The sequence below is a fragment of the Schistocerca nitens genome, chromosome 9, assembly GCF_023898315.1.
Source record: "Schistocerca nitens isolate TAMUIC-IGC-003100 chromosome 9, iqSchNite1.1, whole genome shotgun sequence".
Classification (NCBI taxonomy): Eukaryota; Metazoa; Arthropoda; class Insecta; order Orthoptera; family Acrididae; genus Schistocerca; species Schistocerca nitens.
The window spans coordinates 394717411-394730733 of NC_064622.1; the positions used below are offsets into that span (position 1 = coordinate 394717411).

Consider the following 13323-nt stretch of genomic DNA (forward strand, 5'->3'; position numbering starts at 1 on the left):
GCCTTAAAGAAGAATATAATAATTCCAATCCCAAAGAAAGCAGGTGCTTACAGATGTGAAAATTATCTATCAGTTTAATAAGCCACAGCTGCAAAATACTAACACGAATTCTCTACAGGCGAATGGAAAAACTGGTAGAAGCCGACCTCGGGGAAGATCAGTTTGGATTCCGTAGAAATACTGGAACACGTGAGGCAATACTGACCTTACGACTTATCTTAGAAGAAAGATTAAGGAAAGGCAAACCTACGTTTCTAGCATTTGTAGACTTAGAGAAAGCTTTTGACAGTGTTGACTGGAATACTATTTCAAATTCTGAAGGTGGCAGGGGTAAAATACAGGGAGCGAAAGGCTATTTACAATTTGTACAGAAACCAGATGGCAGTTATAAGAGTCGAGGGGCATGAAAGGGAAGCAGTGGTTGGGAAGGGAGTAAGACAGGGTTGTAGCCTCTCCCCGATGTTATTCAATCTGTATATTGAGCAAGCAGTAAAGGAAACAAAAGAAAAATTCGGAGTAGGTATTATAATCCATGGAGAAGAAATAAAAACTTTGAGGTTCGCCGATGACATTGTAATTCTGTCAGAGACAGCAAAGGACTTGGAAGAGCAGTTGAACGGAATGGATGGTGTCTTGAAGGGAGGATATAAGATGAACATCAACAAAAGCAAAACGGGGATGATGGAATGTAGTCGAATTACATCGGGTGATGCTGAGGGAATTAGATTAGGAAATGAGACACTTGAAGTAGTAAAAGAGTTTTGCTATTTGGGGAGCAAAATAACTGATGATGGTCGAAGTAGAGAGGATATAAAATGTAGACTGGCTATGGCAAGGAAAGCGTTTCTGAAAAAGAGAAATTTGTTAACATCGAGTATAGATTTAAGTGTCAGGAAGTCATTTCTGAAAGTATTTGTATGGAGTGTAGCCATGTATGGAAGTGAAACATGGACGGTTAATAGTTTGGACAAGAAGAGAATAGAAGCTTTCGAAATGTGGTGCTACAGAAGAATGCTGAAGATTAGATGGGTAGATCACATAACTAATGAGGAAGTATTGAATAGGATTGGGGAGAAGAGAAGTTTGTGGCACAACTTGACCAGATGAAGGGATCGGTTGGTAGGACATGTTCTGAGGCATCAAGGGATCACCAGTTTAGTATTGGAGGGCAGCGTGGAGGGTAAAAATCGTAGGGGAAGACCAAGAGATCAACACACTAAGCAGATTCAGAAGGATGTAGGTTGCAGTAGGTACTGGGAGATGAAGAAGCTTGCACAGGATGGAGTAGCATGGAGAGCTGCATCAAACCATTCTCGGGACTGAAGACCACAACAACAAAACTTATAAGGAATACCATAATTCATGTGAACTTGCATTATGTTAGTGGAGATATCACATACATGAAAGTTTCAATGAGAGACAATTTTTAGAGCTTCCAGTACAACCTACAAATTTTTGCTGTAGGACTGGCAACTGATACACATGAATATGATATGGTTCTTCAGTTTCTCCCGGCGTATTTGATAATCCAAATATCCACGGGTGTACTGCCGGTCTACAATGTCCAGACACTGTAGACCAGCAGTACACCTGTGGATATTTTGATTATGAATATGATACATTGCTAATAAATTAGCAAAACTACTACTGTTAGTGCACGTCATTGGTAGTCCGATAACTGGGAAAAGCTAAATCTCAAATATTTAGCAGTAGGCATATGAAACAGCCACATAAAATTATTAGCAAAAGCAAGTGGCAAACTGAAAAGTCTAAAGAATTGTAACAGTTATTCACCCACTAAGGAATATTCTTTGGGATCCTTACCAACCGGTATCACTTAGGGAGGGATAGAAAATTTGATTAGATGAGCATTTCATTGTTATATTATTTGACCATTGTGTGAGCATCACTGAAATGTCCAACCAGCTACTGTGAAAAACTTGAAAACAGAAGTGTAGTTACTCGTGCAGTATACTACTAGTAAAATTCAGTGTGTGCATTTAAAAAAATTTAAAATTTTCTCTTCCTCCCTCCCTATACCATGCCCAACCCCCCCCCCTCCTCCCCGCCACATATTGATAAGTCTTTCAGCTTATGCTCTACAGTGTTTCACAAACTACAAATGTGAGTGTGAGAAACAAACTGTCACTTTAATGCTTACTATCCCTCTTATTTCCAAAATGTGAAAATGTTGTTGCAGGTAAATCACCTTCAATTAGTGAAGCCGTATCTTCGTTCCGTTCAGAGTCTGAACAACAAAGCTATCAATGAAGCCCTAAATAATCTTTTAATAGAAGAAGAAGATTATCAGGGTTTGCGGACATCGATAGATGCGTTTGATAACTTTGATAATATTGCACTTGCACAGAAGTTGGAAAAACATGAACTAATAGAATTCAGACGCATAGCAGCATACTTATACAAGGGCAACAACCGTTGGAAGCAGTCTGTGGAACTATGTAAAAAGGATAGACTATTCAAGGTAGTAACACGCAATGAATATTTGTAGCTTATTAAGAATTATAAGTCTCTACACTCACTGTTCAGTAATATGAATTTTGATCACATGGCTGTAGTTAGTGTTTGTAGCAATAATTAGCCAGTAACATTACTGTTCTAATAGCTGTTCCATAAATATAAAATAACTAGTTTTTGGTAAAAAAAGATGAAGCATCAGAATTATTTTCACAGGTTTGTGTAGCAATTTTTCAGTTACATAATTTCTGCCATTTGCAACTAGTAGAAAGTGTTATAAAATGTGGTAAAAGTACTTTTTACAGTTATATCTAAATATTTTGTACAAATTGTGAAACAAACAATAAGTTAAACTCCCTGACTGCAGTAGACATCAGGCACTAAGAAGTTCAGTGGGCCCGCAGTGCAGTTGAATGCTACAGTAGTTGAGTGCTGGTGTGTGTATGGTGCAGTAGGCTGCTTAAAAATTTTTAAGTCATGTAATAATATGTAAAAATGTCTTGCAATACATTGAGTGCAAAACTTTGGTATATGTGTGCACGTGCTAGTAAAGATCATGGGCTAAATCTTCAGGTGCAGCCTAATATATTGGGAACATTAATTGCATTAAAAATTGTGATGGCATAAGCACATCTGTAAACATATAGTTTTATCCCCACAGTATGTCTCATTACTGTTATTAGGTAGCAAATGACTGGAGACTGCTTGTGCTGTTTCTCCTATCAGCTCAAAGAAACATTGCAGTGACTTGATAATACTCCATACAAGACAAGCTAAAAATTATCCAAAATAGACGGACTGGCAGTGTGATAGAAAACATTCTGTGGCAAAACTGGAGATGTTTTTAAGTTGAGTGGGGATGAATATAACTAAAGATGCAAAAAACCGCAGATTTGAAACTAATGTTGTATTAATGGTTACTTTTCACTTAGTCCAGATTTTAAATGTTGCGCCCGGGTTCCCGGGTTCGATTCCCGGCGGGGTCAGGGATTTTCTCTGCCTCGTGATGGCTGGGTGTTGTGTGATGTCCTTAGGTTAGTTAGGTTTAAGTAGTTCTAAGTTCTAGGGGACTGATGACCATAGATGTTAAGTCCCATAGTGCTCAGAGCCATTTTTTAAATGTTGTATTGTTACCTCACTGAGCTTTGGGCATAACTTTAAAGTTGAATCTGTGACAGTTGTTCGTGATCCTTTAGTCTGATAACAATAAAAGGTACTCTTTTTCCTGAAGAGTCTAGTCTTCTGTGACAGTGAAATAGTATGAGGGGGGGGTCACTATAGCTGCATGTACATCTAAACAAACATTCAATAGTTACATGCTGGGCATAAGTCATTTATCCACTTACTGTTCCTCTTCTGTCCCACTCTTGAATAGCACATGGGAAAGTTAATAGCTAAATGTTTCTGTGCTAGCTGTTCTATCCTATTTTATGAGGTCATTTCTCCTTGCATAGGTGAGTCGTCAAAACATTTTCATATTTATAGGGGAAAGTTAGTGATTCAAATGCCGTGAAAAGATCTTGTCACAGTGGAAAATGCCTTTGTTAAAAGGGGGAGAGGGGCGAACTAAATTTGATTACCACATAAACAGTAATACAAAGCATCCTGCCATTCTTTGAAAAGTTTAGAGTTTCTCCATCAGTTCTATGTGGTAACAATTCCATACCATGGAGGAATATTACTGAAGATGAGAGAGGTGTAGTGCAAGCAGCCTCTTTGGTAGGGTTGTTGCGTCTAAGTGTTCTGCTTTTAAAACAGTCTTTAGTTTGCCTTCCCCACAGCATTTTTTGTTGTTTCTATTTGTTGTTCATAATTGTAATCCTGTAGTATTTATTTAAAATTACTACCTTTAAATTCATGTGATTTGGCATGGAACTGAAATTTAACTTATTCAGTTCGGCACATACTGTGTGTCATTATCAGCTAACAGTTTGAGGGGCTCAGATGCTCCTAAATTGTTTATAGAGTAACCATCAAGTGGGTGTGCCATTTTTCATGGCACAAGCAGGTATGCTGCAACTTTTCACCCAAATGTAGCATAGTGGTCTTTGTTACCAGGATAAACATGCCTGAGCAAAATCACAGTTTAATCTTAGTTTCATTAAACAATGACTGACTAATCAGACAGACAACTCTATTGCTGTGTAAAAGTTACTCCTCACTAATGACCCAGTTGAAGCATCAAACAGCACAGTTCCATCAGTTCCTGTCAGCTGCTTATTTAAACATAAGTCCGCACACTTGCAGGTTCAGAACAGTAGAGGGCTATAGTAATTCCTTGGGAAACCCTGATACCACTTCTGTTAGTTGATCACTTCCTGTAGGTTAACATGAGCTGTGGCTTTTCAAGCAACTGAGATGATATTTCAAAGAAGGGCCTTCGATTAGAAGCTACTTGAGAGGAACAGTGTCTAAAGGCTTCTGAAAATCTGGAAACAAGGAATAAATTTGAGATAGCCTGTTGATAGCACCCATTTTTTCAAGTGCCAGTTGTTTCACAATAACAGTATTTTCTGAATCTGTGTCGACTGTGTAAATAGGTAGCTCCTCTATTTAGAGGTATTTCCTCTGTTCAGACTCAATGTGCTCTTAAATCATACTGCAAATCATTGATGTGGGTCTGTAATTCAGCAGACTTCTATTTACTTTGTTCTGTACCGGTGACACGTGACCCTCCAGTCCTTGAGTACAGATTTTTTTGTTGAGTGAGTGATTAAGTTATGTAAACTGCTCAGTTGCATCAAGTATTTTTACTTGTAAGTTAGTATTGACAGCTGTTTTTAGTACAAATTTGGGAATATTTACCTTGTCCCCTTTCAAAGAATTACGGAAAACTGTGTTTAATAACTCTGGTTTAATGGCACTGCTGATGGAAGCATTAGAAGCATTACCTTGCTATGTTGCAGTTGATGTATTGATTGTGTCAATCTCAAAATTGCTGAACGGTTAGTGTATTGCCACAAAGGCAGTAAACTACAAAGTTCAGTAAATATTTTTGTCCTGTAATTCATACTTCATTACAAAGTTGTGTGCGTGCGCGTGTGCGTGCCATGATTACTTTTAGACACTCTAGATACACTGCAAATCAGTAGCTTATTCTGATTAGAAACGGTGTGAAGCTAAATGCTGCATAAATAGTTTGTCTATTTCTTGATAATTCTTTTGTCTTTTCTTACTTTTTTCAATAAAAATGTGTGTAATAATGGACACACAAAATACTGCATTTGTAGGTAATATCAAATCTTAACAAGACACGTAATATTATAAAGTTTGTGACAGGGTTACTGGGTGTGTTACTATGGTGAAGAAACTAGTTTTTATGAAAAACTAGTGTCGAACAAATACAGTATTTATATAAAATTTGTGTTTTTTCAGGACGCAATGGAGTATGCAGCAGAATCGAAGAATGCAGAAGTAGCGGAAGAGTTACTTGCGTGGTTTCTGGAAAAGGGAAATCATGATTGCTTTGCAGCTTGCTTATTCCAGTGCTATGACTTGCTTCATCCAGATGTCATCCTGGAATTAGCTTGGAGGCACAACATCTTAGATTTTGCTATGCCTTACCTGATTCAAGTTGTGAGAGAATATATAACAAAGGTGAATACATATTACAGTGACTACCACTTTTGCTTCTGTTTTGTCCTTCCACATCAGTTTGTCTGGTTGTCATGTGATTTTGTAAATAAAGTTGGGGTTAAAAAATTGAAATTACTTTCCAAATACACATGCTGAACTATAACATAATTTTTTATTTTTCTGCAGGTCGATAAATTGGAAGAGGCAGAGTCGCAGCGGTTGGAAGAGACTGCGCAGCAAGATCATAAACCTATGATCATGCGTGAGTTTTCATAATGTCATTTAATAAGAAAGACAGTGCATAACTAAACTACTTTGAAACGTTCTCTCTCGTTCGCTTAAAAACAAAAACAATTTGCCCACACCTATTTGCATAGCTTATACGTAATGCATTAATCTGTAATAAACAGTGGAAAAAGCAGTTTTAATTGTGGTTGCTTACCAGGGAAGACCTTCCTCTGGTGCTTAACAAAAATGTCACATTTTGTCTCATGGCTACCAAATTCCTCATTTATTCTTCTCCTGATTCATATCTGACAAGGATAAAGCCTGTAGCATGAATATCAAAGAAAGCATTGCAATTTAATAGGAGGAACATAACAGTGCTTTCACTTTGGCTTTTAAGAGTTGTTCTTAAATAGATAAATTGGTCTTCCTTTATGCATGTATATTCAGATATCTTGAAAGTAGTTTTTGTCCTGCTGAGGAGAGATATTCCAAATGGGGAAAGAAATAATTGCATAAAAATAAAAAAAAGTGGGCTTAATATTACAAACTTATCTTTGTAGTCAGTGCAAATGATAGTTCACATGATTCTCCATTTGTAGCTTGAAGTGGCTCACATATGAGAAATTTAATTCAGACATGAAAGAAATCAGAATTGGCAATAAAAATAAAATTTAGGGCAAGAGCAGATGGTGTTCAAGAAATTTAAAAATCAATAAAATTTTTCTGGGTTTGAGGCCACATTGTCATCTGTAAAATTCAGACATTTTGGCGACTGTTGCAAGATGCCTTCCTCAGGGTGGGGGCACAGGGAAATGTAGAACGAAGCACAGAACACCGCCGCCATGCTACCATATGTGCAAGGGGTTACTGAACATCTGGGCAAAATTCTGTCGGGCAGGCATTAAGCTGATTTTTTGTAGCAACAACAAAATGAGACATTCTGGGCTCAACGAAAGATAAAATTGACAAGTTTCATGCTGCCGGAGTTTGTGAAATCGGTTGTGAATGTGGACTGGTGTGTGTAGGTGAGACTGGGCATTTAATAAGCACAAGGTTAACTGAACACGAGAGATATATCCGCTTCAAACAATACAACAAATCGGCAGTGGCTGAACATTAGGAACAGTGCAGGATGAAGATCGAATTTCGAGAGGCCCGCGTACTGGCGAAATAGCCGTTCAGTTTGAGGAGGAAGATCAGAGGGGCTATAGAAATAGCCAAGTGACCTGACAATATGAACAGAGAAGAGGGGTACAGACTTCCAGCATCGTAGCTGCCGGCTGTGACAGCTTTGCGGGACAGCTCTCGAAGATCAACAGGCTCGCAATGACAACACGCGATGCAAAGACCAATAAAATGAACTTTTAATACCCCTCCTCCTCACTCTCACATCCAATGAGAGCAATACACCCTGAGGAAGGCATCTTGCAACAGTCACCAAAACGTCGGAATTTTACAGATGACAATGAGACCTCAAACCCAGAAAAACTTTGGCTGTGACAATGGCCACGTTAACAAATTTTAAAATGTTCTCGATTCTTCAAATTGGTTTAGGAAGGGGTATAGTCTCGAAGCAAACAACAAAATTGTCGCACAGAGTGCCTCCACTACAGTATGAATGTTAGTAAGATCTTTGTGGCTCTTCAGATGAAATGTGGCACATGAATCATGATCTGCTTAGCTGCTTACCTTGTTACACATAGTAAATTTATACTAACAAGGAACCTCCCCATCGCACCCCCCTCAGATTTAGTTATAAGTTGGCACAGTGGATAGGCCTTGAAAAACTGAACACAGATCAATCAAGAAAACTGGAAGAAGTTGTGTGGAACTATGAAAAAAAATAAGAAAAATATACAAACTGAGTAGTCCACGTGCAAGATAGGCAACATCAAGGATAATGTGAGCTCAGGAGCACCGTGGTCCCGTGGTTAGCGTGAGCAGCTGTGGAACGAGAGGTTCTTGGTTCAAATCTTCCCTCAAGTGGAACTTCACTTTATTTTCGCAAAGTTATGATATGTCCGTTCGTTCATTGACGTCTCTGTTCACTGTAATAAGTTTAGTGTCTGTGTTTTGCGATCGCACCGCAAAACCATGCAATTAGTAGACGAAAGGACGTGCCTCTCCAATGGGAACCGAAAACATTTGATCGCAAGGTCATAGGTCAACCGATTCTTCCACATGAAAACAAGTCTGATATAGTCTATAAGACACTGGTAACGGCATGTGCGTCACATGACAGGAATATGTCGTAGACCCACCTAACATGTACACTTGGCGAATGGGTAAACAGATTCTTCTACCTTGCGCGATTTAGGTTTTCTTGTGGATGTGACAATCGCTCCCAAAAAGTGATGAAAAGATAAGAGTTGGTCACATAAACTGCAACAAATGAATGCAACAGTCTCACAGTCGCTCAGTTTTCCCTGTGCTCTGTCAAAACATATGTTTTTAATGTTTTCAAATTTTTCCGTGTGTAGACTGTCAAATCCTGCATATGTCCAAGCAAATCTGAACATGTCCTGGAATTTTGGAGAGCGAAGTTGATTATGTATGAGTGCCTGAACTTTGATAATTGTCTGCAAATAAAAAATTAAACTTTTCACTTGAGGGAAGACTCGAACCAAGGACCTCTCATTCCGCAGCTGCTCACGCTAACCACGGGACCTCGGTGCTCCTGAGCTCACTCTATCCTTGATGTTGCCTATCTTGCGCATGGACCACTCAGTTTGTATATTTTGCTTATTTTTTCATAGTTCCACACTTCTTCCTGTTTCCTCGATTGATCTGTGTTCAGTTTTTCAAGCCTATCCGCTGTACCAACTTATAACTGAATCTGAGGGGGGTGCAATGGGGAGGTTCCCTTGCAAGTTGAAACCTTAAAGTTATTTGTAACTGACTTAAACGTTTAGTAAATGCACTCACAGTGAATAAAAATATTACCATGAACGCACAAAGATTAAACAGAAGTGCTGAGTAATGTGTGTTTCCTCCTCATATGTTCAGGCTGTTATAGAAAAATTAATTTTAGCTCTTTATCACTATATTATTAATTGCACATTATATTCTAATATATGTTTACTTCACAGCGGAACCCCAGCTAATGCTGACAGCTGGTCCTGGAATGGTTGGCCCTGGATATGTTCCTGGGTATACCAATGCCTATGCGCCTGGAGTGCCCTATCAAGGGTATGGAATGTAAATGGCTGCTGTGTTGCCGTGAAAAAATCAGAAGAAATGAATTTTAAAAAGTGGTGTCTACAACATCCATGTCTGATTAGTTACTGTTAAATGTTGAAGCATTTAGAGAGGATTATGGTAAAGAGATTAATCTGTTGTTATTTCAGTGAGGAGTCCCATTTAGAATAGGGACTGAAAGTTCAGATGTGGGTGCAATATGAGCTGTGTTGAATCATCTGTTAAAACATTTTAGAAGTATCACAGAGATGGAAGCAAATTATTGTAGATAGCTTACATGGAGTGATCAGCTGAAATGTGTAAGATGTGGATATAGCTGAGATTTTTCTGTGGACTATATCTGCCTGTGCTTATTAATGTGCAAATGTATAAAAATCATAGATAAATTTTGAATTTTTGGTATTGCTGTGAGGCGTTAGAAATAGACAGAGGGTTATTGAAGTGAATGCTAGAGATAACATTGAGTTGACACATGTAATTGTGTTAAACTGTTCTCTAATCTCTTCCTTGTTCATTGACTGTACGGTATACTGTATTATATATTTGTGAATGTACTGCAATAATGTAGACCAGTGACAATAGTGTTCTCATCTCATTTAATTTCAAATTGTGAGAAACATTAGTTGAAGTATAAAGTTCATTCCGTGGCTGTCTGTGAAGTTATTGTGTGCAAGAAAGTGAAACTAAACTGGTGAGTGTGTGTGTTTCATGTGATGCTGCTTGTTGGTGTGCCTTTCCATCTTCATTCCATTCTTCGGTGTGGTGGTCCATTCCATATACAGTGTTCATACATTACTTTCGCATTCAGCAGTGTGAATAAAGGGGTGAATATCGCATTACTCTGCGTGAATAGTTAAGAGGGTGTATTTTGTGTTGAAACTCTGTTTTAATGTTTTGTTACAGTATGCTTTGCACCCTCATGACTATTGTTGCATGAAAAAATTATTTATTGTTGATGATGTGAAAAATTATTGAGCAATCAATATAGAAAAAATGTTGACTCACTTAACTCTTTTGTATACTGTATTTATTTTTCTGATTACTGGTATTTGTTGATCATCTATTTACATTTATTGTCGTTATAATATGGAACAGCAAAAGAACTTATTTACTGCAGCGACTCCTGACTGTTCATTGTAAAGATAATAAATAAATAATTTAACTGTGGCATTTGTTTCTTTTTCTTTTTTCATAAATAAGAATAAAATTTTACCTTGTAATAACCACAAGTAAATGAAATCTTAATTGAATTGACAATAAGAATTAAGACTTCGACTACTCTCATTCCCTATGTTAAAGGCCACTTGCTCATATCCTTGGGGAGTGCTGCCTGTCACCGTGGTTGTGCACTTAAACTGCTACTTTAAACCACATGCATCTGGGAGAAGCTTTGTCACTGATGGTCATATGCAGCTTGCAGGGAGGATAAGTCATATCACATTTGTGAGGCAGGGACCTAGTTTAAACCCAGTCCAGAACAATTTGTCATACACTGTCAGTAAAGCACATACTCCGCGGAGTAATAATTCTATCTCCAAATGCAACAGGATTTGGCTGTGCGTCATCACACAAAAGAACATGTTAGTTTATTTTGAGTAGATACGTATAGCCTTCACACTACTATTAATCTACAGCTGTCTTCACTGATTTTTCCCAAGCTTTACAATGCTTGTTGTATGGCTGTTCGCAGAATATTAGAGGTTTCCGATACCACACGCGCAATAATTGAGATATGAGCAGAAGTGAAGCTGTGAGTGTGGGTTGCGAGTTGTTGGTTAGGACATAGCCTTCAAAAGACAGGATTTTGGGTTAAAGCACTGTATGGCACAGTTTGTGTCTGTCAAAAGTATCAAAACAGTGCACAAGCCATTGCAAAGTGAGATTGATACTAATAAAGCAATATTATAAAAAGATGACGTGTTGAGTTGGAGACAGGTGCAGTGAAAGGACTGTTAGATACTGAGCTCACTGATAAATCATTCTTCACATGCACACATGGCTGTGGGAACCCCACCTCATGCACACGTGATCTCCAGCCCAAATCTGGTGCAAGTTTTTTTCTGCAACTCGCCAACTCACTTGTCAGTGAGTAGTAATGTCCTTTCCATAACTGTTTGTATTTCAGCTTAGACTTCTCATTGTTCATACAGTTGCTTAATGGCAGTAATTTCCAATACATTAAACCTTAATCAGCAAATAGTGGCAGATTGCTCCTCGCCCTGGCAGACTGAAGACAGGCAGTCCTGTCACACTCCGCAGGGCACATTTGACAGCACTGTTGCCTGTGAACATTTGCTCTCCAGAACAATGTACTGGGTTCTATTATGTGCTCTTCAAGGAACGTCCATATCTGGGAACCTATTCTGTATGCTTGAACCTTAAGTCCCTAGTGGGGCATTGGAGAGGATGCACAACTAATGTTGTGACTGATATATTGTTTCTAAAATGTTGAAAGAAATCCGTGCTGGATCACTAATCAGTTTTGAAGAATTTCTTGCATTCATGAATGCAACAGAGTTGCTAAATGTGACTGACTCCCCATTCAGTCTGAAGTTATCACCACTTAGGTATCAACCATTCGCAAAGTTTCTGGCACCAGAGTTCCTTAACAATATAGTAGTGTGCTGAAGCAGAACAGTAAAAATTTGTTAAACCTACACCTCTGTAATAACCTGAATAAACTTGGCACAAGAGCTTCCTGTGGCACACACTTGCCCCGGATCACCTTAATCAGTGTTCATAGTATGTGGCATGTTTACATGATCAGAATGAAGTTCCAATTGGAAAAAATAGCCATACTGGAAAATTTTGTGCCACATTACTAACCAAATGACAGCCCCATGAGGTTACAGTAGCCCTTGCACATACCTTTTAGAACGACTGAATAGTGTAAAAAAAGCTATTTTGCAACTGTATTGTCTCTGCAGTTCTACCTTTTTTTGTTCTCATGATTGTAACAGAGATTTGATGTTCTATTAATCTGCAAGAACTTCTATTTCTCTCAGTAAAATGTTTAGATCTTAAAGTAATATCCAATCAAAATTTGTGTATAGTTTCATTGTCACAGTCCTAATTTGTACTTAGGCGGTACAAACGTGTAAATCTTACCTTTGTTGCATCCACTAGTGATATATAGCTAACTACATAGTGGCTGCTGCCTCAATTCTCTTCCAGAATGTGAAACAAAAGTATGTCACTTCTTAGCTGTATAAAATGTCTGCTGGGCTAAATAGAAGAAACTATGGGATTGTCTCCATACTTTCTGCATGGCACTTAATCTTTAGTTTTCTGCCTTCCATGCAAATAAGGGACATTAGAAACATAGCAGGAAGTGATGGAATTTCAGATGAGGCACTAAAATATGGAGAACCACTGCATTGTGTCACCCTGATACAGGTAATTGGCCAAAACTGAGACTAGACCTACAGAATGGAAGGTATCATTAAGTCCGGAAACATAGAGACAAAGGACTTCAGAAACTATAGGAGAATATTGCCAGTAGACACAGCCACTGAGATTTTGTTTGCTAAACTCCATGAAACAGTACACCGAAAATGTAATCAGTATTACCAAGATGGCTTTTGCGTAAATAGCCCCTGCTGACATACTTGTAATCAGTGCAGTAAATGAGAGGGTGGGAATGTAAAACAAAAATACACTAATTCGATTTTGAAAGATTAACTCATTTTACAATTAAAGCCTGTGGATTGTAATGACAGACTTAGGATTTCCTGTTAAATTTGTAAATGTGCATAGATGATTTAATAAAGTGTTTTGCTAAATGGAGTAAAATCTGACCAGTCAAGAAAAAGCTGCAATAGGAGTTGCTCAGTCCCTTATCCCCTT

The 13323-nt window shown here is 38.2% G+C and overlaps 1 protein-coding gene across 1 annotated transcript in view; it reads left to right on the forward strand.

Annotated features, from left to right (window-relative positions):
- LOC126203927 (clathrin heavy chain) overlaps nt 1-10644 on the forward strand; it is a 146713-nt gene extending 136069 nt beyond the window's left edge. Inside the window, exons 29-32 of the mRNA XM_049938323.1 lie at nt 2201-2482; nt 5851-6072; nt 6238-6313; nt 9369-10644. Of these exons, the coding sequence (XP_049794280.1) occupies nt 2201-2482; nt 5851-6072; nt 6238-6313; nt 9369-9481 (693 nt within the window). The 3' untranslated portion in view covers nt 9482-10644. The remainder of the gene's footprint in view (nt 1-2200; nt 2483-5850; nt 6073-6237; nt 6314-9368) is intronic.
- Nucleotides 10645-13323: the final 2679 nt, after the last annotated feature.